The 26,109-nt window shown below is 40.2% G+C and overlaps 1 protein-coding gene across 1 annotated transcript in view; it reads right to left on the bottom strand.

The window, feature by feature from the left end:
• The window catches only part of EGFLAM (EGF like, fibronectin type III and laminin G domains), a 56,860-nt gene extending 31,733 nt beyond the window's left edge, over positions 1–25,127 (bottom strand). The window contains exons 1-8 of the mRNA XM_085326344.1: positions 25,022–25,127; positions 22,730–22,813; positions 21,022–21,048; positions 16,505–16,622; positions 15,880–16,015; positions 9,406–9,572; positions 1,486–1,601; positions 908–1,250 (exon numbers count right to left, since the gene is read on the bottom strand). Of these exons, the coding sequence (XP_085182470.1) occupies positions 908–1,250; positions 1,486–1,601; positions 9,406–9,572; positions 15,880–16,015; positions 16,505–16,622; positions 21,022–21,048; positions 22,730–22,813; positions 25,022–25,060 (1,030 nt within the window). The 5' untranslated portion in view covers positions 25,061–25,127. The remainder of the gene's footprint in view (positions 1–907; positions 1,251–1,485; positions 1,602–9,405; positions 9,573–15,879; positions 16,016–16,504; positions 16,623–21,021; positions 21,049–22,729; positions 22,814–25,021) is intronic.
• Positions 25,128–26,109: the final 982 nt, after the last annotated feature.

The following is a 26,109-nucleotide window of genomic DNA, read 5'->3' as shown; positions in this document are numbered from 1 at the left end:
TAATGGGGAAGCGATGTCTGGGAAGTCGTCGCAGAGGAGAAAACACTGCTTCTTTGAGTGCTGCTGCAAGACAAATCAATTCAGCCATCTCATGTAGTTGCTCCCTTTTGGGCTGAACAGATCTAGCAGTCACTACGTTCTCAAAGGCAGGCAAGTGCCTTTTTCTTCCTTCCCCCTTGGCTTACCAGCAGTCCTTCCTCCCTGCTGCACAGCCTTACCTTTCTTTGCACAAGCTCTGCCATTCATCCGGCCCTTTGATCACCAAGCCAGCAGAAAAATAACTCAGAATAGAAAAGTGAATTGCTTCTGGACWGAAAAGTGAGCTGAACTGGTTCACCAGCTCAACATCAGAACCAGCAAAAGGGAGAGGTTCAGACCAGGGAGGGTGGAGGACAGGAAGGGAAGAAGGGAAGGAGAAGCAAGACTGCCTCCTTCAGTGTTTCTAGCAACATTCCCAACTCCTATCATCCTCCCTCTCCTAGATCGAAAAAGGAGGATTAACCTCCCCTAGCATATTACTCTGTCCCTGCTTTATTAAAAAAATCACTTCTGAAAACCTGGCTACAGAAAGGAAAAAGAAGYAAAATGACTTATGTCTGAATTGGGAAATAGAAGCTGCTGTTATCCTTAGGGATCCATAAAGCCTAATCTGCTATTCAAAATACACATTTTTGACGGTTTACTACAAAGCTGCTTCTTGCAGAATCCAAAAGCAGAACAGAAATCCACCTCTAACCAGTCTGCAGCATCTTAGATCATCTGTCAGGCACTCCAGAACGATGCTGTCACGATGCAAAGACCACAGATGTTGTCTGCTTACTTTTGGAGGAACCCTTCATCTAGAAGCCAGAGGGGGAAAAAAATCCCATAGACTCATGGAAAAGGAGCTTAGCACACAGTAACCTACCTTCTGTGCAAGTGTCTCCTCCTTTTCCCAAGTTACAGTGACAACGTGAGCCGCCTCGGTCATAGTCGTTGACACAAAAACTATCTGTAGAACAGATGGTCTCATCACAGGACAGATCAAAGAGGCGCACTGCTGAAGACATGCTGTTCCTTCTCATCGTCCTAGCTGTAGTAGGCCTTGGTGTGGTAGAAGGGACAACTCGTGTAGTTGTAAGGGTGGAAGTCGTGGGTTCTGAGGTTGTTGCAAGGAGCCTCGAAAGGAGCCTTGAACTAGACCCTGGAGTGACCTTAGTTTCAACGAGAAATTTTCTGTTGCCTCCTTTAATAGCAGGAAGTGGTCTGAGCTAACATGAAATAAAGAAACATAAATCCAGTATAACCTAAAATGCTAGATGGAAATGAAAAAATGCCTTCTAAGATASAGATCTGAACTAACAAATTCATCCTCACTTGAAAAAATTAAACATTCACACTATTTGTGCATATAAGTTCAGATATTAAATTTCACAAGATTATACACTTTAAAATATTGAGACTGTAAAGAAAACAGAAACGCCAAAGTGAAACCTTGAAATTTACCTCTTCTATGTAAATGTCGTAGTCTGAATCATCAATATCAATTCCTTCATCATCACCAATTACCGTTTCTGTGATATATCGATGCCCGTAGCTTCCACTTCCTAATTCTTCAGAGCCTGTAAAGACACAACTGGCATATTCAGTTCATAGATTTTTTTCTCTTTCTACACAGTTCAAAGCTTACCTCCTCGTAACGTAGGATACTAAAATCAGAAATGGTGTCAGTATTCATTTTTGTACAGCAGATGCATCAAGTTTTATATGGGAAACAGGTTGTATAATTAACACCTAAACAGTTTAAAACAAACTAAGTAAAGATTTTCATTTAGTCATTTAAAGTGGTTCCTTAATAAATTCAGGAAAAGCTCAATTTTGCATCTTGACTTTTATCTATCATTCTTTCAGGAAAATGGCTCTGGACTTTTTCCAGACATTTTTTAAGAACTCTGTTGTTTTCAGTACACATTTCTTCCTTGTATAAGAACACAGTCCCCTATCTGCCCTAGTGGTGACTGAATAGTTTGCCTGAACTATTAAGAGCATGAGTGTATGCGGAATGGCAAAAGAAATGATCTAGGTAGGGATTCTCTGGCACATCCTACTTAGGACTTCACCTGCTTCCACTGACTCCAGCACTTTTGAAAATAATATCTCCAGTGCATTTCTAGATTTTTTTTAAATGTAATTTAGCAGCTAGAAAAAAAGAATAAGCACAAATCTGACCTGATCAGCTACCTATCCATGCAAAACCGAAAAGCACTGCAAYGCACTCTGGGCTGAGAACTGCCATGAGACACTAAGTTAATCAGTGCAAGAAAATGTCTATGTTTTTCTGTACTTTACACAGCAAATTTCTGCTTCAAGTATGGGTTACGCTTTTTAGCTAATAAAATTTATCAGAAACAATCACTTATGAGGAAACGCAATCGGAGTAACTGCATCACAACTGCTTCTTGTCATTTTGGTAAGGTTTAGAATATAGCGGATTTGGTAACCAGTGAAATGAAGCACTTGATTGATTTGCCTTTTCATAAAATATTCTGTGGCCATTTAAAAATAGCACAGGTAGCCTTTGCTTTACAGAGTCTCTCTGCAGGCCAGTCATGTGTGTTTGCTTATTTTAGCAACTATAAGCTACCCATATTTTATTGCTAGCTGGCAAATCTTTCATATCGCACCAAGGAGAGATGCGAAGTCGAGGCAGGTGAAGGATGACGGCTGAGCACTGCAGAAGGGAGACCTGCCAGCCCCGAAAGCGCCACCTCGCCGCTCGATGGTCATGAGACCTTCACTGCCGCCGCTGAGCAAACTGACGGAGCCAGTGAAAGACAACGGAGCTTGGCAGACTCTCGGATGGAGCAGCGTGGGCACAACGTTATTGTGCTGTTTGAACCAGTCTAATTCGGGTTAGCCATCTCCCACCTCAGTGCAGAAAAAGGGAAAAGTATCCTACTGGCCTGAAGTCAGACAGAAAAGCACTGGTCYAAATCTGTTTGTACTCTCGCTCTCCCGCTACCGTGACTGCAACCCAGAAACCCTGAGAGACGATTATAAAATCAAACATATGTGCACCAGATAYGGATGTGTGCCCTGGCTGGCTAATCGGCCGCACACATTACACTCCGTGGGAGCTGCATATCAATCGATTTTACATGTTACASCAGCACACAGAAAAATCAGAGGCCTATTAGTAGCTATAATGAGGCATACACATGCCCAAACAAAACAGCGTATTAGTCGAAGAGGGAAGATGTATAAGCCTTTCCATTGTAATTCATATGCTTAGCCATCTGTAATTAATACACTTAACCTGTGGATTAAACAGAAGTAACCAGTACAAAAATAGAGTTTGACTAACTGAGCTGAAGATAGAACCTACAGTTTTACGATTGGTAAAGAGACGAGGCCGATGGGACAGAATGTATCCAGATCATTTTTGGTAGGGGTTGGTCCCACAACACAGTTTTCTCGTGTGAATTCCTGTATACATGGCATCAGGTACAGTGCTTAAGTGACAAGAATTATTCTGAATTTATACCACTGTTAAGTGACTGTGAGTGCACAGACAAAGTGTTGGAGAGGTAGACAGAAGTATCAACTAGTTCCAATCCTGCTTTCATTGTGGAAAAAAATAATTATTATCAATGTGTGGGCAAAACCTGCTACTCCTATTAGTCACTTGAATAGTCAACTAAGRTTAACCACCATCACAAGGTAATTCTACTCTAGGTAGGAAGGATGGTTGCTTTTGTTCTATCCATCACTGCASCATGATCTTTCTTTCTTTGGCAAAAGTGGTTTTATAAGACGTTTTTCTAACAAAAGAATTTCTGATCTGTTCACAYGATAAAAGTGAACTGTAGTTTGGAAAGTATTTGAATGAAACAGAGCCCAGAACTAGCTCAGCTTCCAGCAGATGTAGCAAGTTTCAGCTCACTGGAATACCCTTACTTTTAATCAGGTCTGTAATATTACTACTTGCCCTTATAATTCAAGTGCTTATATTGTATGCCTGTAACTATCTCAAATCAAACTCAATTCTTTTAATGGATATACCTATAATTTACCTAAGAGTAACAGAGGTTATGACCTCTGTTATTAARGGTTGGGTAAAAGAAAGGAAAAACCATGGATCATTAAATCTCACATTACTAATCAATCATGTGTCAAGGAGAACAATCCAATCTGCATTCAGAAAAGCTGTGATACATAAATTCTGCTTTCTAACTCAGAGGTCACAAGCCACAAATGAAACATTTGTTACAGGGCAAATTCTACCACATTTTGTCTTTTCTCAAGACATCTTTCTATTGGCTTAATGGGGTTTTAGTTGGTAAGGAGGAAAGGAATGAAACAATACAGAGAATGAAGTATCTTTATTTTCACACATCACTGGAAACTGTTAAGTCTTAGTTTTGCTCTCAGATATGCACACTTTCTTTCAACATATGCATGATTTTAATGCCATGCCAGTTTTACACAACTACAACTCTCCTGATTTGAGTGGAGTTATCACTAAACTACATCAATACACACCAGCGTACAATCAGACCTGATAACTTAGAAATTGGCAGCTCCCAAAGTAAAAAGTGTCCCTCTTTCATCTTGCAGACCAAAATGTTCCATGCTTTTCCAACAGAAGACCTYGGGAGACAAAACGTACCCACTATTTTAAACCATACAATGGTTCTTTTTACGTTATTGAACTGGTACAACATTTGCAGCCTGGAGAGAGCAAAGAAGGTACGTCTTATTGTGTTTGGTAGAAAAGACTGCTTTGAGGCCCTTCTTCAAAGACCTTCACGATACAAGTTTGGCATCACCAGGAAAAGTGCAACTTCAGAAGGTGTCCTACTATCCACAGGTCGCTGATACGGTCTGATATTCCTCCTTTTCARTCTCCCTGACACCAGCGGACAGTTTCAGCCAGCACATGCGACATTACTCTACCGGCTGATTTGAGAGCAGTTTAGGTAAAACATAATGCACCTGGGAGCACAGCAATGAAGGCATGGAGATGCACCCTCATCTATATGTGTGGGCACACACACACAAGAGACTGTCCAACAGCCCACTGGCTTTTCAGTCAGCTTGTTCTCTGCCCAACATTTCTTGCTGGTTTACTGGATGCAATATGATTCCCACATGTGATGTGATTCAACAAAACTACAAAATAAACAGAAGCTAATAGGACTACCCATAGAGAAACCACATACCAGCCATGTCTTAAGAGTACTGCATGGTTTCAGTGGAGAGTTCACCTCAGACTAGGTGGAACATCAGAGATAATTAAGCAAAGTGGTACTTTGCAAATATCAAAACAATGACTACAGAGATTATAGGCATGCTGTATTTCATTAAATCAGCCTATTTAGGAGATAAAGCCTATTTAAGACCTTCTACCAGGCCTTATAATCCTGTTCCATAATTAATTGAAAAACCTGTGGGGGATCACAACCGTAGGACAGCTTCTTTCCAAATAGTCAAGGATTATGTCAAAAAAAATCTTTCTCAAAACAAACGGAAAGCCACATAAACTTTTGTTTTGCCTATCAGGTACCAYTGCCATATTGATCAGAACTCACAGAAATATGTAGTAGGTAGAGCACAGAGTACTGCAAAGTGGAYGGATCAAACAGAAGTGTTAACAAGCTGATCACCTTCCTGCAGAAGACAGCAGAGGTCTAAATTCAAATACACCAGGGGCATTTCTATCCGATTCCGTTCCTGACAGTAACTCACAGTGTGGCATTACTTACTGCTTGGCCTGTCTCTTGTTTTTTATCCCTGTCTATATAACRGACACAGTAAACAGAAACCCTGCCTTTGTAAAGCACATGGAGATCTCTGAGAAACAGTTYTGTAGAAAGCATTCTCCATTTACTATATTCAAGATGCATCATCATCATTTACATCAAGGTTTGAGCCTGGGGGTCTGATGTTTTCCTGTGCCTGAGACTAAGCTGACACATTCAAGCGCCGTGCAGAATACTTAAGCAGCTGTGCCGATTTCTTTTCCAATATGAGCCAGAGCGTATAGATGCCTCCATTTGTGAGACGTCAGGGTTTGATGGCTAGGCCCTGAGGAAGTGATGTAAACAGATTAAGCAGCCATTTCTGCCACCTTTGCTGTGGAGACAAGCAGCAGGGTATTTTTAACAGAGCGCACTTCCTCTGTTGGACGAGCAAAGCCTGAGACTACTGACCTTCAGGGCATAGTGCAAACCCCATCTGCTTCCCCAGGAGATAAAGGGCTTTTACATGATGCAGGTGAGGACACTTTGTTTGTTTGCTTCTGCAGGATAATTTACTACTTCTATTGTTGCTAAACTTGGTATGTGAAATACCAAGTCTAAGATTTTTAAGTCCATGACACTCTGAAAAATTTGACAGAGCAAAAAAACCTTACAAACATATAAGTAAAATACCTGTCACTAGCATCTTTAATTAAGTGGAGCACAAAAATTGATTTAAGCAAAGTATTGCGTCATTTCCTTCTATAACAAAATGAAATCGAGTCATAAATAAACGAGACTCCTTGGGGAACCTTGCCCTCTCCTTCCTCCCTCAAAATGGGTCGATGTAACATAAACCAAGTACGCATTCTTTTATTATGTAAGGGGGTAACTTTGCTGGTAATCAAGGCCATATGTTCTACTTGCCAGGCTCTTGGGAGGTCTCCCACATTAGGTGATACAGTTAGCAGCCCTGCACGGGAAAACTTTAGCAAACAAAGCCAACAGTTTTCTACGACGACCTGAAGTAATGCACGGCCAGGAGTACTGCAAATCAAGCCACATTTGAAACAAAAGTAAGAGAATTATACCTTAGAAATGATACAAGCCCTAGGTCCCATGTTTACAGAGGTCAGTGTAGGACAAATCCCCATGTAACATGGACTCATCACAGACTCAATTTGCCTATAAGAGCTGCAAGAGACTTCACATTTCAGCAGGGACACCGGAGGTCCATCATAGTCAAGGTAATGTTGGGAATTGGATTTACAGTTAAAAGACGCACCAGAAAGTCAATAATTATGTCAAAATAATCCAAGATATAGAAGCATAAAGGTTATAAATTTTTGCATCTGAACATACCAAGGACCTTAGCACCAGCACTACATGGACTAAGTGTAATGCAATGGAGGCAGACACTGCAGGGACTTATGCCAGCTCCCCAGGATAATTCAGATATTTCTGAGGAATGCATGGGTGGTCAGAAAATAGCACCAAATATTTGTGGCATACTTCACTATTTACATGAGAAGGAGAAATGTGGCAATAATGATGGTAATAATTCCTATGATGTGCACCCTGAAGAACAAAGATGTATAAATGTCAGACACACCAACTGCCTGGCACCTACATATGTCCTTTTCAGCAAAGGCAAGTGACTATGAAGTATCTACTGGCACTCTGGGAGTCTGAAGCATCTGGTGCTACCTGAGATGCATTATGGTACCTGAGACATCCCCATGGGGCTGTCAGGTATCTGGGAGACACATGCGAAACACATGCCCTCCTGTAGCGACAGCTGGAAACCAGCTGACCCTAGGGAACCTCAAATGCACTGAATGTCTATATTCAAGCAACTGAATTTCATGATTAACTGGGCCAAAGAAGATAACTATTGGTTGCCTGGCTACTAGAAGGATGGAGATACTTTATTACCTGTAGACACATAGTGTGAACTAGGAGTAAGTTTTACTTGATTGTCCTTAGCTATATGTATGTTTTCCATCACAGTGAACTTTTCAACAGTTTAAATCACTGTCTCTGCAGAATAGGCAGTTTCCAGTTTTCAAACTTGCAAAAGGCAAACTGTCTCTCCTAGAGTACTGTAGTAATAAGCCCTGTATGAAGACTAGCCTATCCTTACTAGCAGAGCTAAACACTTTATCTTTTCTGACCAAAGAATGCAGACACTCATGTCCATATATAAACAGGATACAGAGGAACATGCAAACAAGTCCGAGGCAGAGGAAGCCGACCCTTGGGTATCTAAGGGCCAAGGAACCCAAGAGCAAGATGCACCTTCATGGTTTTCACAAACATTTGGTTCAGAAACTAGCATTCAGCAGCCACAAAGTATGCAAACTGTTCAAGGGATTCAATTTACAATGGTGTCAAATGAAGATAAAAACTGCCATAAAGGAGCCAATGAGAACACGGGATTTCAAGATAGAGAATATAAAGATAGGCAATTTGGAAATAAATCCTTAGTGGGTTAAACTGATCATGAAAGATGTGGTTCACACTTCTGCAGCATGCAAATTGCTCTTGCAGAGCACACAGACAATTCTATCTCAGTATCATCTGCTCATTTTCTATCAGTTAATTAAAGATGATTTGCATTTTGAGCACATAGGTGAGAAAAGAAAAAAAGTCAGTCTTGTTGCTTTATTTTATAGTTCATTAATCTGTTAAAATTATATCTAGGCATTTTCCTGCCTGGTATTCTATCCCCTATAAATGCCTTCAAAACTAGAACTTAAAAGTACCAAAGTCTTTTAAATCCAGCACAAAGTTTGGCACATTAAGGATAYGGTTTATATAGTCCCCATCAGCTCTGGCCCTGTTGCCTGTCTTGACTCTGCTTTGAGACATTGGGTTTTTCACTGTGTAAAAGACATGTGCTTTGTACAATTCCCAACRTGCTCCGTGTCAGCTTGGTTGGGATTCTCTGACACAGCTTGCACGAGGAGCAACACGATGGCAAAGTCAGCCCACAGACTAGCACTGACRGAGGATTAAACTCTGAGGAAGGCAGTCAGGAGATGCGTGCAGGACCCATCATTGATTGCTGTAGGAATGGCCCACACTGCTGCACAAATGTAGATATAATTTTTATAAAGYTGTGATTAGTCAGATGGATTTGAATACAATTTCACCTAATATTTTCATATGTAGCTTCTGATTAAAAAGGGATACTTACTTGTTTGCGTAATTATTTTCACAGTTGTGCTTAATAGTTTAAAAGCCTTACTCCTCAGAAATCAGCATAGATCTGCTTTGGTCTTTCTGAGTTGCTTAAATTATATATGTAATATATACAGTTCAGTTTTAAAGGACAGCAAAAAAGATGAACAATAGACTTATTTCTCTTATTTCTCCCCACGAGATTCACTTATCAAYTCTGTATGAAGCCAGCACAAAAATCAGTAAGCAGAGATCCAAAAATATCTGGCAATGACCTCCGGAGCAGAGAAATGGCATGAGAGCACTTCTGCCTGGAGCCTTTCAAGTTTTCACCAGTGGCTTAACCTTCACAGGATGCTGTGAGCTCCACGAAGAGGAAGGAGAGGTGCCGGACGCAGGGTGCCTCTGTGCCCAGGCTCTGAGAGGGACGCCTTCCACCAGCGGTCCTGTAAAGGCTGCCCCAAATATACCGTTTTGACTATGAAAAGGCAGTTCTACTCACTGAATGTGCGGATGACATCGCTTGGTGCGCTGCGGAGGCTGGATCCAAAGGAATTTGCTGCTCGGACGGCAAACTGATACTTGGTATTTGGGAGAAGTCCCTTGAGAACCATGGACTCCATCTGGATCTGCTCTCTTATTAGTGTCCAATTGCTGTCAAGGTCTGGCCTTCAGGATAAAAAAAATCAAGATCATAAATAACTAAAGCTGTTTGTATAAATTGCCTTTTAACTTTCCAAGGAAATACGGGAGACAAATGAGATATAAGCTTGTTAAACCACCATTAAAATCTTTCATTCTTAAGGGGCCAGACTGTGCAACCATTATAAGCTGAGAAGGCCGTGATACAGGAACAGTGCACTATACAGTGACACGGAGACACTATTCTGATTTTGTCTAAAAGCCAAGAAGATTGTTGAGAGGACATTTTGACCAATCAAGCTCTCTTAATCTTTTTTTTAAAATTATTTATGGATTTGRGGTTCATAACTGTCAGGTAAGGGTATACTACCAGCAATTCCAAATCCCGTATCTGTCTATAAAAAGGAATACATTGCRATAAAGGGGAAGACTCTAATTTATTCCTAAGAGCTTGCGTCCTAATATCAGTGAGTCTCTTCAAACCAATATAAGCAGTAGTAGGATGAAAATCTGATGTTTTATTTACCATGCAACTAAGTTAATCCACCCACTTTGGAAAATCTGGATCCAAATTCTTCTTCCCCAAAATGAGAAAAATACTGAACAACAACAGAGAGGACCTGGCCTATGTACGTAGATTTTGCAATAAAAATCCCATGTCCGCCTTTGGGCGATGCCTGGTTAAATCCTGACTCATAGTGAAAGCTGGCTGCCAATAATTGCTTGCTCTGTGTGCCGTTATAATACGTTTAAAATCAGTAAAATCATTCACATGGCAATTTGGTTTCAAAAATGATCTTGGGAAACTGGAAATGTTGAAGCTTATATGCATAAGAATATCCGAAAGGGAGTGACTACTTCAAGCACTCTGGGAGAGCATCTGGTACTTTCACACCATTTCTACTCTCTCTAAAAGTGATCTCTTCTAATCAAGGAGAAAACAACGGGAAGGAAGTAAATATATGTAAACAAACTAGAAAATGTAAACATTGAGTCTGGGCCATCCAAAATATTCAAACTGAAGCCTATGAGAGTAAAATAGGGACAGAAATGACCTTTCAGATCAAATTATTCTGGTGTCCTTTTCTAAGATGTCCTTGTGATATTTATTACAGGAAATAACCTCCAAGTGCTCCCTGAATCCACTAGTGTTTACATAGGACTAGCTGCAAATGTCTCCAACAGTCTTCCAGTGAAATTATAGCACAGGGCAGGCATTTTGTATTTGTTTATTTGCAGCTGGAAGGAAAAGCTAAAGTTAATGTATGGGGTTTTTTTAATCAGTCAATACAAGATTTATTGATCACTGAGGTTTCATTTCTTTGTGCCAGCAGGGCACRATGTGCTGACACAAGAGTATCTCCCAACTGCTGGGCTCCTATGTAATGGCATACAGAACGTGAATATTACATTATCTCACTAAAAATAAAAATAAAATCAGACAAACGGACAAGACGTAACGTCGGCTAAGCATCCTATCTTAAGTCACCCTCCATCATCACTGCCTAGCAGAGAGGAGGTCTCTTATTTTGGCTACTCTTATGTTGTTTTCCCTTCTCTGAACTTTTGACGCCTCGGTCAAAAGGAAAATTTTTAGTGCTTCTCAAATGAAAGCCATTGYCGTCGCTGCTTTGCACACGCTGGCTTAGTAGCATTTTCAGTTTTCCTGTATACCTCTTTCTTTGGCTCTAGTTACTACCCAAAGAATTCCTGCTAGCTGCAAAACTGCTTTACAGTTGTTTTACAGCAGATACGGCTGGTGTCTGCACCAGGATGGAGAGGGAACCCTAAGGAGATCCTGCACACTACAAAGAGATTTAGAAGCCGCAAACCGCAGGCTAACCTGTTGACCTTACTGATCGTCTCTTGCAAGACCTTCTCCTAGAGAAGTGAATAATAAAGGAAATGTCTGCAAATGAGTAAATATCTCCAGCTGAAGAAGTGAGATTTATCACTTGACCTTTGCTACTTTTCCAGAACATTCCCTGTACGAACAAATCGGTGCAACATGATAAAATGGCAAACAGATGAGGAGAGAAACACAGTAAACTCAGCTGGTTAATAGGTTCACAGTGATCCAACTTCTACATTTTCTAAACTCTAAATTTTTTGTTGAAAAAATATATCTCAATTGTCCTTTTTGCAAGAGATTTCGGTTTACGTCAACTTTTACATCAAACAGCTTATTTGGAGAGAATGATCCTCCTTTGCACAGAGCTACGTGCCCTGGAACATGTTTGCTCCTCCTGCTCTTCCAGTGCCGGTGACCATGAGCTCACCGGACTGCCCTGTACAACACACCTGGGTATGTGGAAATCTGCAGCCTCCTACAGGCATTTTCTGCTCTTTAAGTTACAGCCGTGCATCTCCAACACGGAAATGCAATGCTGTAAGAATTTGGCCAAGAATAGAGTCGGAGCATTTTARAAATACTGAACATATAGGTAAATTCATTAAGATCAGGCAGATATAAACTCAGTGCAGAACTCTGCCCTTAAAACATCAGGATTCTTGCTTTACATTGTAATCTAGGGATGGATTCAGTTTAAGAAAGGAAATCTTTCTGATGCAGACAACTGCAGTCTCATACTGACTTGAACTCTCTTTTAAAATGATCTGGAAATGATTTATCAGAGTGAAGCTGTTTGATAATAATCTATTAATCCATCTAATWATTATTATTACTTAGCTTTTTTGTGACACTTTCTACTAAAGAAAACCAACTAGAATGCTAGGTCAACACTGGAGAAAAGAAAATGAGACAGTTTTCTAACCTCATCCTTTTGGTAAGTCTTACTCTGATGCTGTCTAACACGATAAACGTTTCCTCCTTAATTTTACATCTTCAGCTCCTCTTTCTTCATGGATTATCTTTTCAGGTATTTAACCCTCACAAGCAGTGAGGTAAATGTTGAGATACATGTGCTTTCCATGTGTTAATCTGGAAACACGTATTAAAAGGTATTTTTATTGGGCACTACGAAGTGCCTCCCCCTTCAGAACTGTTTGTGCTCTTTGCAAGTGAAGGCAAACTCTGAACCTCTGCTGACACTTATGTCATGATTTGGAAGTTCACAGTTGAGTTACATGAACGTCCCACAAGAAAATATAATGTTTCCAGTGTTCAGTTTTGTGGAATGAAAAACTGAAATATCAAAATGATTTTGGCTGGGAAAAGGCCAAACTTTTCTTTATATGTTTTGATCAAAATAAAGCAGGAGCTATTCAAATACAACTACCTGATTCATGTAGCACCAGAGACAGATTGCTCAACACAGACTGGATTTAGCAGATCAACTTTTTTTGGAAGGGAATGGGGAAATAAAGACTTGAAACTAATCTGCAGAAGTCACTATGCTGAATCTGCTCCAGCAGTCATATACGGATATCCCAGCTTTATCAGCAGAAACAGCCTAGTGCATTGCAGCACAAGGCTCATGTCACTGTCTAGATGCTGAGTTTTCCCTGTAGGCCAAGACTCATATTAAAGTTGTTGACTCTGTCTGGCTAGCAAGGAGATGAAAAAGAAAGCACACCACTCCATTTAAGGGATATGCTGCTGAAACACCTTGTGGTTCTATAGCAGGTAGTTGACTACAAAAATTTGGTAAGTTAGTTTCTGAATTTAGAAGATTGGCTAGGCATTCAATAGACTGGAAATCAGAATATTTCATGTGAAAATAGCCAAGACATTTTTGAAAATTAAGTTAATTTTTTATAGTATCTCTACGGGGGGGAGAGGGGGGAAACAAACTGGTATATTTAAGTCCAGGGTCTTGCTTCAGAGTCTTTCATAATAATGTCATTTATCAGAAAATATTCCTCAGCATAACCCAATACATTATTAATACTGCAAGCTTCCAAAGACATCACTGGTTATTTTGGGTCTAACACTTTTACAAATTCTGTTGAACTGATAACAGTGAGATCTAGATTAATTCTTCTAATTTTAAGCATTCGACCAAGTTGGGAGCCTGGTCTCCTCAGAGTCCTCCTATAGTCAACAACAGCACCTCCGGCGCGTGAGTCAGCCCAGGCTGTCCTACATCCRAATCAGCTTGGGGCCCCCCATTGCCTATAGTGACTTGAAAGGGGTCTTCTAGCGACCCGAAAGAATCCCAGAGAAGTGCCTAAAGAAAAGCCCAAATGTATACTCATCTGAGAGCAGAAGCAGACTGAAGGCTAGCTCTGATTCTGATCAGAATCCGATGTGCAATCAATGCATTAAGTTTTCATGAAGCTTTAAATCCAGATATCACAGTTGAGCAAATGAAGATTATTTTACCCTCATCTCAGTCTCCCACCATGGTTTTTCTAGGGTAAAAGTAATAAAGTTCTATGGGAAAAGGCATGACTGAAACAAAGTCATAGTTTCTAGAGGTTGGTGCTATTGGTATATCCACATCCAAGTGAAATTATAGATGGGCATAGAAATCACTRATCTTGCAAAAGCACAGTATCATATTGGAATTGCATTTATTTGACATAAGTGGACTTAATTCCAAATTGCTTGCACTGCTTTTTGTTTTGTTTTGTTTTTAACATTGGTTTAACGTCAATGGCTTTAACTGYTGTTAACATACTTCATGGTAATTTAGCCTTAAAACTATATGCAATTTCAGAAGACAATGAAGCTTAAAGTTAAATCTTTACCTCTAACTGCCATTAGGGTTTATGGCTCATTGAACTTTCTCCAAATATATGTACTCAAGCTTCCAAATCTAAGACAGCACAATCCCAAAATTAACAAATACACTTCAAGCTTAGCTTTAAACCTCAAACTAAATAGAGTTATCAAAACATTTTACTGTTAGCAAATTCTTTCCCAAAGTCTRAAAAACTCAAGACACTGAAATTTCAATTACTTGTATCTCTTGACTTAAAAAGAGATGGCAACTTTCTACTCTCTCCTGAACAAAAACATTCAAGGGTGCAATTTCAATGTGACAGATGGAGATTATGATGCCCACTTCTACTTCCATTAGCAGGCCAGTGGTTTTATGAAGAAGTGTACATAAACTCCACTTTTCAGGCTGAAGAATGGAGGAGATAGAAGTGCAGTCAGTCAGAACTCAGCAAAATCCCTTTCCAATCCACTGAGCGAATCTAAACTAAGCAATGGGGAGAAGAGAAAAAGATTCAAGTAACTATTATGTTGGAAAATAGATACTGGAGAATTTTCGTGRCAACTCTATGGCAAAATTTACATGATGGCCATTATGTATCTTCAGCTCTCACGTGCTGCCTATAAGTGAGAAAATATTGTATGGCTTTCCAACAAATATGGGGCACTTTGATTTAAACAAAWAGTGCAATCAAAGTTCACAAACAGGCTTCCAGCCTGGGCAGTATTTTCATTATATCTACACTTTCCAGACTGTAATCATATTTAAAGCACTGAGAAGCAATAGTTCTTTCTGCCTGTTTTTACAACAGTTCATTTCTGAAAAATGAATGTATTTTTCTGAGGAAAGATTTTTTTTTGACCGTTACAGCTTAGAGTAATTAAGGAAGCAATTCTTATCCAGCATCCTTAACGAAAACTGGTCATCAAATGTTCACCCAGGGATTAAACTTTCAAGATTGAAAGTAGCATTCATTGTAAGGGTAAACACAGGTGTAAGCACATGAAAATCGACAGCTTTGTATGCAAATATTAGCTTACACAAGCTTATGAATATATTTTTGCATGAAAATACAACCACCAGCTCCAGATCATTGAGATGCATCTTATAAAAGCAACTCAAATAGCATGTTTTCACACTGCAGTTCTATAATTGCAAATTTTAAAGAGTTCAACATAAAAAACAAAACAAAACAGAAAGGGCCAACGTTTCATGGAAATGGTAGCATTAGGACAACAAAATGCACCTGAATCCTGCAAGCTCAAGACTCAAAAGGACTTCTGTTAGCTAAAAGTACCAAATATACCRAGTTGCCAATCCCTAGATTTACTCCTATAGCAGCTAAGGGTATATCAGCTAAGCGGAATCATTCTGCTCCAGATTGTTTTCTGAGCATGACTTGACAGTTTGATGACTTACAGGTTAGATTTGAAATTTTATTTGCTCAGGCTTTTATTAGACAGAATAGAAAAAGTGAAGAAGACTTTTTTCTCCAATCACAAGGTAGGACTTGGTGATTTTACATCAGTTTAGATTATTTCTGGCTGTCTTCCATGGTAATTCAACAYACATTGAGAGTGAAAATAAATGTACTGCATACAATGAGTAAAAAAATAAYGAGAAGAATCTGTATTCAGTTTAATAGCACAGTTTAGGGGAAAAAATGTAGTACACAAAGATTGAAATTCCAATTCCATTGCCAGACTTGCCTGATAAATTCCACCATATAGTACTGGATGGGAGAACTTCCTTCGCTGACTCCAGGTTTCCAGGACAATGCAACTTCTGAATCAGAAACGACAACGATCTGGGGCTGATAGGGTGGTGCAGGGGGCATGCACTCCTCTAAGCCAAAAGAATTGCATTAGAGAAGACTTTAATATACATAAAAACTCAACAATCGCAGACTTAAGAATCAACCTTATAGGCTTCTCTGCCTCCTCTGTTGCCCCTCCAAAACCTCACACATGTGGAGGAGTAATAGTAAAATATTACAAAATTTCACATGGCAGATTCATGTRTGACTGACCTGCTACATTACAAGCGTGACATATGCTAGTGTAAAAAGAAAACTTTCTTCAAAGGGTCCAGCAGGTATTTATAAAAGCTCCTTAAGGCACCCAAAGCATCAGGTGGCCATAATCCTTTTAAATCATTAATAATGTTTCAGACAAGTTTGCCATCACAGCTACATCCTGATCAGCTGATCACTGCCGCCTTTGAGCAAACTGAGGTTTCAGCATGGTCTGTATTTACCTGCCAGAGCTGTGAAATGTCTTGGGTTGACTCTGCCCTGCCACTTTCGCAGTAAGAAGGTATGTACACAGACCTTACCTGGAGATAAGGTTGTCACATCTCTGGGCATGCTGGGTCGTCCTTTTCCTGCCCAGCCATATGCTCCAACACTAACACGATGTGGAGTGCCAGGTTTTAAATCACCAATAACAACCTCCTATCAGAGTCAAAAGAAAACAAGACAGAAGGATTGTGAAAGCTCTTCCATGTAGCTCAGAATGACACGGTGTGCTGGGCTGCTGGGATCTTGCATGATATTTTCCATGTAATCTCCTAGGAGGATTGTACCAATTCCAGTTCAGCTCAGAAACAATAAAAATAAACATGATCACATGTTTCCTGTCAAGCTGCAGCTTTACCCCAGAGGAATCTATAGGGTTGACCTAGACTCATTTCTCAGCATAATTCATGAGGTTGCAGATAGTTTGCATTTGCTGTCATGTTTTTGCTGGTGAAGTTAAAGTCACATACTGTTCCCTCCCTTGAGCCAACTGCTGACATTCATAATCAGTTTGGTGCATTTTCTTGTTGCTATTTTTTTTTTAATCCAGAGACAGTAGAAGCTTCAGAGAATGAAGCAACTTGTAGCAGCAAGAACTGATGCTCTTTAATTTCTCACAGGCCAGAGAACTGTCCAATTGTCTCGTACAATTTTCTTACCCTTGATCTAAAACAACGGCTCCCTTTGTGGGAGGGCAGGGATGTATTTGTCTTTCTGCCATAAACACAGAAAGATTAACCCATAGCCAGCTACTTCAAGGAATATGATGCTAACTTTGGTGGAATACTGTTCAAATATCCTAGAAATTAGCAAATGTCACAGAAAACTTTTTATCACTGGCAGGTCCACAAAGCATGGATCAGCTTCAGACTTCCAGATCTGGTTCCTAAAGGAGCATGCGTATGTGCATATAAAAATCCTGTTCTTTATCTGTAGCCTATCTACAGAGAGATAGAAACTCCATGTTTAAGAATTTTGACTGCATATACAAGTAAACAGAAATATCAGGTTCTATACCACAGATATTCTGGTGTGAAGAAATGCACTTTTAGACAATTGTTTTTACCAAGACTTTCCTTTCTGTTTCTCAGTCTTCAGTATTAAAAATAGTATTCACAATATGTGGGAAAATGTAGAGGGCTCCTTTTTCTTCAAGCTGGAATATACTTGAAATCTGCATTTCCAGGTGCAGCAAAATAGTGTGTGATCCTAAAAATTTATTTTCTGCAAAGTTTCCTTATGATGTCCTTTTGGACAAACTTTTCCTCTCTGTTGTTTTGGGAGTACATTGTGATACTACAATATTGTTCAGCAGCACCTTGCCATCTGTGATTTTCCCTAGCCGTGGTTTTGGAGCCCTAGCACTCATTTCCAATTAACTTGGAATGCCTGACCATTATTCTGTTATCCTGTTTTTCCATCCTTCACCTTTGATCTGCTTGAACGATTTGGATTCATCTGAGAAAGGTGATAACAGTGCTGAAAAGTAAATGTTTAGAAAGAGGCAGCAATACCACTCAAACCAAAAGATTTATCTGAGTCTTTCAGTCTCATAGATAAAATGAGTGAGATCGTTCAGAACCTGATCCTGCTCCTGCCACTCCATCCTTCATGCCATATATACTGACCCTCTGTATTTAACTTGTGTGCATTCATTCCTGCAGCATCCCTATTTATTACATTAATTCTCATGGGAATAATGTCTTCATTATGTGTCACACTGCTTTTACAATTTTGAGGAAATGGAGCTCAGCAGATAGTGGAATATGGATGTCTTTATCTGACATTATTACCTCCAGACTCAAGACCACAATAAGATGCACTGAGTCTCATTGACTGCAAAGCTAATCAAGATCAAAGTGCTTGTATCTACCAGGGTATCAAAGTTTAATGTTCATCCTCAAAACCTCAGCCAAGTGCTGTCTTGCTTTACACACACTGAAGTGCCTATTTTCCTGTTTCTTTTGGTAACGTCCTCTCCATAAACGTGGAGCTGGGCATACAGTGGGTATCTTTGAGATCAAGTATGTTTTAATCTCATAGGATGGAGAAATTAGTGAATGGGGAAAGATTTTGGACATTTGTGCTATGCCCCTCTCTCCTGCAGGAGCTGTTTAGGCAGGCACTCTCYGGGAATATCCCCTCCCACACACCCCAAGGACAGTGTGGACTTTCTTCTGGAGAAGAAATGTATCTCCTTTTACCCCACTGTCWGAGAAGTAAGAAATTTCATTTCTTCTTCTGCCTGTATTTAGGAGAAGGGTCTTAAAACCAGGTATTCTAGATCCTRGAAGAGAAACAGTGGCTTCATGGTTATGGAATCTGGGTAACATATGGAAGGGGATGAGTCAGCTCCCAGTCAGATTTGTAGCTCCTCTTCACTCTCTCCCACTTGCCCTGTATCTTTTTAAAGCATGAGATCCAAACTTGGACATTATACTCCAGACAAAGCTTTACTAATACCAACTGCACTTGCTTGTCTTAAACATGACACTCTTGCTGGAACCCTGCTAAATGGCATTTGCTATTTTCATTCAATCTCACTGTCTTGAATAACGTGAAGTAACATGATGCCTTTTCTGTGGTGGAGTCAATTGTATACAAGAATTATATAGCCCTCCAAAAGCTGGAAAGAAGGCCTTGATTTGCCAGACAGCTTGTCCTTCCCTCAATCATGTTGATAAAACTGTTTGTGAGGCTGAGTGGTAAGCCAGCTCACAAAAATTATTTGGATTACAAATTATTTTCCCCCAAAAAATGTTTTCTGTTTTTCTTCAATTATTATTATTTTGTTACATCGGACTACAGTGCAGCTGCAGAAACTGAGCTATCGGTTATAATGATGCCTGATCCCTTGACACCTCCTTCCCTGCACTACTGGTTTCAGCCAGTCACTCCCCATTTTGTACTTGTGTATTTGGTCATTTGACGGAGAGCACTGTTGTTCTCCATGGCTCAGATCAGATCTAAAATATTCCACCTTTAAAGTCTGCTAAATTTTCTTGGCTTTTATATATATATGTATATATATGTGTGTGTGTGTGTGTGTGTGTGTGTGTGTGTATATATATATATGTATGTATGTATATACATATATTTGTGCCCAACTTCATGATTATTATACCCAGTGGAACAGCAACATTAGTAAATTGTACCGCATTTGCACTTCTCTGCATTAGTCTCATTTATGTGTTTATATTATGAAATGATTATTACACAGATATATTATCCAATTGCTAATGCATATATACACTAATGCACACATGCACATAAACAGGCCATCCAGTTCAGCTCTCTTGACAAGTCTCACACAACCCAGAGAAGCTTCGGAGAAGGCAGTAGAGTCATAACGGTATTAGTAGTGGAAGCTTAGGGGCTGAAAGACAAATAATGCAGCCTAAACCACAAAACTTGCAGATTTCTTTTGAGTTTTGTATGAATATAACAGAAAGCATTTCAGCAAGAACACCACTTCCTGAGGATTAATGACAGCTGGGAACTGATTAATCCCAGTTGGTTATACTTTTCCACAAGTACCCCTCAGAAGTGTTATTTTTATCAAGAAGAAAAAGCAGCCTAGCATGGACCCTCAACTCTGAAATACCATAACCCAAACTCAGCTTAACCGGGATAGAACCAGACAGTCCTGGTTCAAGAGCTTCCTGAAGTCTCATCTGGACATTGGCCTCCTAAAATCCAATCAAATCACTCCTATTTCAGACAGTGAAAGTAAGTCCCACAAGCTCCACTGACTTCACATTATTTCTCCACTTTGAGATCAGATTTCAGAAGAAAAGCTTGCAAGAGGTTGTTCATGTTAGGGATTTGCCAGCCCTCATACTATACAGAACTGAGCATCGCCTGCTTGTTTCCTCCCTTCTAATGAGCTGGATTCATTTACTCTTCACAGGAAGCAGAACGGACTGAGTGCAGGACTGGAAATAATTAATCTGAATAATTCACCAGCTGCAAAGCCATTGAAAGGGTTGGTATTTCTTTCGAATCTGTTATATGAGAGTTGTTAGTCTCCCACTCCTTCCTCCTGCGTGTTCACTTTGCCTGCCCATGTTTCCAGTGATCTTTCTCCTCTCCTCTCTCTGGACTGTCTCAGATATTTTCCCCTCTGTCTCCACTCACCCTCCTGGATGCTTTCTTCCTTCCCATTACTGTGTATCTGACTACCTGGCTGTTCCAGTCCCCCTGCAAGTTTTCACTGCCTGCATTTATCTCATTTTTACACACATCTCCTCAAGCAAAATAACATATCCATAAATACTTCTGACGACTGACAGAAAATATCCCATTTCTAAAATGGAAACYGCTATACCTGTTTAAACATACCTTCACGGGGTGCTTCTTTATCTCTAGATTTTGAGCATAAGCTATCTGTCACATTTTCACTACAAAAGACCTTGTGTAAGTGCTAAGTAGAATCAACATTTGAGATCAATATGGAAACATTTTTGTGGGTGAATCTGTGGAAAGCCAGGATCAGAATGTCCAGTGTTATTTTAAATCACAGCTGCTACAGAGTTTTATGAGAAGTAATACTTACAAAAATTGCTTGTCCTTCAAGTTGACCCTGGGAAAAAAATGAAATAGGACTTGTTAATGAAGTACCGTACTAGAAAGTGATGGCAAAACCACATAAATAACAGGTCAGTGAAAAAAACAYGGCAAATCTTGCATCATATAATATTCTTTGTGGCTGCTATTCATCTGTGTGAGTACTAGAACACAGAATCTGTTCTCCCAAGCAGTAAGAATTGTTGTTGTCAGGATTAAGATAAAAAAGAATGTGCTGCTTGATCTTTATTGGCACTACCAGCAAGAATGTTTTGGGGGGAAAAAAAAACAAATGAGGAATACAGAGATAAGCATCGGAAGGGAGAAAGTAATATATAAATAAAAAATAATTTAGCACGGCAATGAGCCTCTTTCATTTACTACAATCTCAGAAACCTACAGGAGTCTACAACAACAACTACAGTGACTGAGAAATGCAGGAAATATGAGAATTTCTCTCGTTCATGCTTCCCATAGGGAAGGTTTTTGAGCACTGCCCAACACAGATTATCAGAGAGTGCATTTCACTGAACCTTAAGTGGCAAGGCAAAAGGAGGAGAGGTGAGAAAAAAAAGGAGAATGAAGATGAGTGGAGGAGAAAGAGGGAAAAAATCAAAYTGTGAGAAAGAATCACTCCCGATTCCTGTGTGGGGAACATCACCGTTTCAAGGACAGACTGGCCTTTCCAGCGCGCGGTACGAAAGTGCTCCCTCACGGCACCCAGCCTGAGACACTCCTCTGAGCACTGCCTTTGTGCTTTGCCCGAGCAGTGGCTGGAGCATCACTGATCCTGCCTTGCCGAACTCAAAGAGCAAGGTCCTCCACACTGCAGAGATGCCTGCATATTTTGAGAAGACTCTTTGAAAGGAGACAATCCAGAAGCATGGAAGGATTGCTTTCATCTCAGTATTAATTGCTGAGCAGTGCAGTAGAAGAGAAGGGGCCTTGTTTAATTGCAAATGGAAAAGGAAGGTGAAATTGGGCAGAAAAGGGGCTGGAGGAAAGAGAAGGGGAGACTGAAATAAGTGAAGAAAAACAAGGCAGATAAAAGGAAAAACAGAATTGAAGGAAAGGGGAAAAATAGCAAGCAATGAGGAAAAGTTGCATTTTTAAGGACAAAAAAGTCAGAAGCTGAGAGAATCTTCAAGGAGACAGACTTTCACAAGCGCACTTGGAATAGCACAATTACACTTCAAATCCATACTTCTGGAGGCCAGAGTCTCACATATGCAAATAAAAATACACTGAAAACTGTGCATCTTCTCTAACTCGCATACTTACCTGGGTCAGACACTGCAATACGCACACACAGATGTTGAGACTCTTAACTGTGCACAATGGCGGAGTCATACAATTCCCCTTTCACGGGGGAAGTGCAGGGAAYCCCTTATTGAAAATACACATTCAAAATTGGAAGTTATTTTTCAGTAAATGCCGGAGGTCAGTGCAAGTAAAATGCACAGCAAGCATCAAGTTTTACACTAAAAATTAGTCAGACAATGAGAAATAAAAATATATCACAGCCTTCTGACTATTTTATTACAAAATATTATGATTTTCTTCTTGCTTAATACAAGAGTAGATCTGGGGCTTGGATCTTGGGTGTARTTCACAAAGCAACTACAACTAGAGTGTTGGCAGTTCCCTCTTGCAAGCTCCATTCTAGTGTCTGACTGGTGATGAAAAGAAATGCTCACCATGCTAAGCATATCCAGACTCAGGGGAACATCGTGTGAAAGCGGTTTGACTGTTTTGTCTTCTTCAACCTCTGAGTAAAAGACCTTGGGAAGAAGATAGAGTCAAGTCAGTTCAAGTAGTAATTCAATGTTTCAGAATGATTCAAAAATAATAGCGCTGTTACTGCACTGTGGACAGCACTTAAGCTTACGACCCTCTATGTTTCCAAATGTATGAAAAGTTGGTATCTATTGACATTCCCTTCATATTTGTTGGACCTTCTCATCAAGACYAAATGACACCATGTTACTCTCTATATGCCAATGAGCTTTCAGGTCAGGCCTGAATCAACAACTTTAATTGTGCAACATCTGGCCGTAGTTATCTYGATCAGCTGAAGATTCGTGTAACTGGTCTGCACAACTTAGGCATTTTACTTCATATAAGGAAGATGCTCACACTGTGTGATTATGCACATTGCTTTATCATAAATGTCTTTCTTTACATCTATTCATGAATATAGGAAACTAATGAACCAYAGAGAATTTAATTTCCTAAGCACAGAGAGACCTTGAGATGCCAGAGTATCCAAAACTAAGTAAAGATGGTTTGGGTACAGCACTATAAATGCTACATTTTCCATTGATTTTAATATCATGCCATATATGAGCTCAAGAATTAAAACTAGGACTTGGATATTTCATCTACTGAACGCACAGTGAATATTTCTCATGTGTGACTATAACACATTTTGGACTAGATGATCTCCAGAGATCCCTTCCAACCTTACTGATTCTATATTATAACTATTTTGAAAATATTGTGTCCTATGGAAAAGTCACTTAAACTAGAAGAATTTCCAGGCAGTCACTGTCCTTTTTTTGGAGTTGATACCAGAACTCTACGCAATATCCCAGTACTCACCTCTCCAATGCCATATTCAGTCCTATTTGTTGCACCTCCATTTTTACACAGAAGAATGGGCCAAACTACATACAGTGTCTGGTGGRGAGAGCTTCTGGCCACAGCAGATGCTTGTGGGTGTGCTATATTATGCATACTTTCATAACAATAAACACATCTCTGTAGGTATGCTGCATTAGTGTCATTTCCAAAACCATGGGATGAAGGGGTATGTGTACCAACAAAGTCAGTTTCAGGAAAGCCGCTCACACTTCTGGAGTACATCAGTATTAAAGGCAGTAAGGAGTTTTCTACCTGTACCTTTTTATGTAAAACTGAATTTTAGATTATGTCCATTTTTTTCTGGAAATTTCAAACCCTTTCACTGAAAATGCTAACCAAATCACACCCCTTTAGATCCTGTAAAAAGGAAAAATGATCAATTCTAGTAGAAACACCACATCTTTGGTGCTAATTTGCCCATGGCAAAATCACCTCTGATTAACTTCCATTTTGGGACTGAGTTTCATTGCCATGGAACATCRAATAATGCCAAGCTTCATCTTTTCTGTTGATGAATAAATGACACATTCATGCTCACTGCCTTTCTGCAGGCACAGGARAACATCCTGCCCAATTTAGGTTACCCAGTCAGTTTTGTCCAACAGGCCATTTGGGGGTTGGAGGGCAGGGAAAGGGACTGAAAGGGGCCAGAAWCCCCCCTACAGAATTGCTGGATGAAACAAGGAAATTGCTGGACTTCAAAGGAAATTCACCACAAAGTGGGGTCAGGCAGGGAATAAAATACAGTTCCCTGTCATATTTAAAGCCAAAGCTGGGCTCCCAGTGGTGTTATGCAGTAGAGTATCTATCAAGAGGAGCACACCATGGAACTCTCTCCCTTCCCTGTGCCCATTGCCAATGTGGGAAGGTAGGAGTTYAGCTTGGAAGAGCTTCCTGCTAATGCAGTTCTCAGGCTGGAAGTATGAGCCAAAGGATCTGAATGACCATGAAATCACTGCAAATCTCCTGCATCTGCACAGTGTAATATTGATCTGCTCTGCTGTATTCTTTTGTTCTATCAACTGGAAAGAGTTTTGAGATCCTTGGGTGGAAACYACAACAGAAGAACAATCTATTCCCACTACAAGCCATTGGCATCCAACCTAAATTCCCATCATAGTAGCTTGCTTCTAGAACACCAACTGCTAATTTCTTAAAGTTACAATTCAATCAGTTCAAGTCCACTGTCCCCTGAATGCTTTCTGGGCATTGACATAATTTGTTATGAGAGCAGGCTCTCCTGCTTGCTTTGCCTCGCCGCCTGCAGCTTGCTTAGGAGTGATGCATAAGTCTGAGTCCATGCAGTGTACTGCAGTTCTCTACTAAGAGTAAAAAGATTTACTTACCGTATATCCCGTGACGGTGCTTGCATGCTGCTTTGGCATTCTCCATTGTACGCTGAAAGCTGTGCAGTTCAGTGAATCCAGTAGGATATCTAGAGGAGGCCCCAGCCTATCTGCCTCAAAACAAAATGACGTTGTATAAGAAGCCATAGGACAGAATCTCTCTCCTTTAGTCACTTGGCAAGTATGTATTTAAAGAGGAACTGGTATGTGCTGCTCTCTTTTTCAAAGACAGTCAAACATAGTCCCTAACCTATACTCGCATTGGTTGTTATCTATGCTAGAAAATGCCCCTGATGCTAATTTTGTTCGACGTGTAGATGGAAAATAGAGATGGGGAGAGTCTTAAAAATCAGGACAGCTTTCTTAATTTAATGTAGCATGCCTTTAAATAAATTCAATGAGACAAATCAGCAGAGGATTAGTAGTTTGTCTCCTGTTTTCTCTCAGTAGCTTGTAGATGTAGCAGCCAACATATACATGAAAAGGTCACAGCGCTCTCAGTTCCAGCTCTCTGTTTTCCTCACCTTACCCGGAGGACATGGCACTGATTCGCTCCCTACTTCTCAGAGGAGGAAGAGGGCAGACATGGCAACGGATGCACACCAGACTCCAATGACATTAGTAGACGAGGTGTCACCCCCCCCCCCCTCACTTTTCCCATTCCCAGACTTGGTCCTTCTCCTCCCTGCCCTGCCTGCAGGGACACAGCCTGGTTCCCTGCGGATTTAGTGAGCTAAAGCAGTGCTCAAACAGTGCTGACAGGCACCCACTGCCAGCCCGCAGTAGGCAGCAGGAGGAGAGACCAGCAGACAGAGGGGACATCCCCTTTTTCAGTGGTAATGAGTTGTTAATCAGCTCATGACATCTTATGTTCCTGCACCTTCACTCAGTAGCATTGAGCTTCCTCCTCATTCCCATAGGATTCAAATCCAACAGTGAAATTCTTGGGCTCTGGGAGTGCCCCTCTAGCCTATTACCTGCATCAGATACCAGCTGCAGGTCACTCATACAACTATTCCCACGATGTCTAAATGTATTTCTAAGTTTATCTCCTCAGTGACTTTCTGTTTCTCATCAGTGATGAGGAA

The sequence above is a fragment of the Rhea americana genome, unplaced genomic scaffold (genome assembly GCF_003343005.1).
Source record: "Rhea americana isolate MKP2758 unplaced genomic scaffold, rheAme1 scaffold_13, whole genome shotgun sequence".
Classification (NCBI taxonomy): Eukaryota; Metazoa; Chordata; class Aves; order Rheiformes; family Rheidae; genus Rhea; species Rhea americana.
The sequence above is the reverse complement of the archived record's forward strand: the minus strand, read 5'-3'. Positions and strand labels throughout refer to the sequence as shown.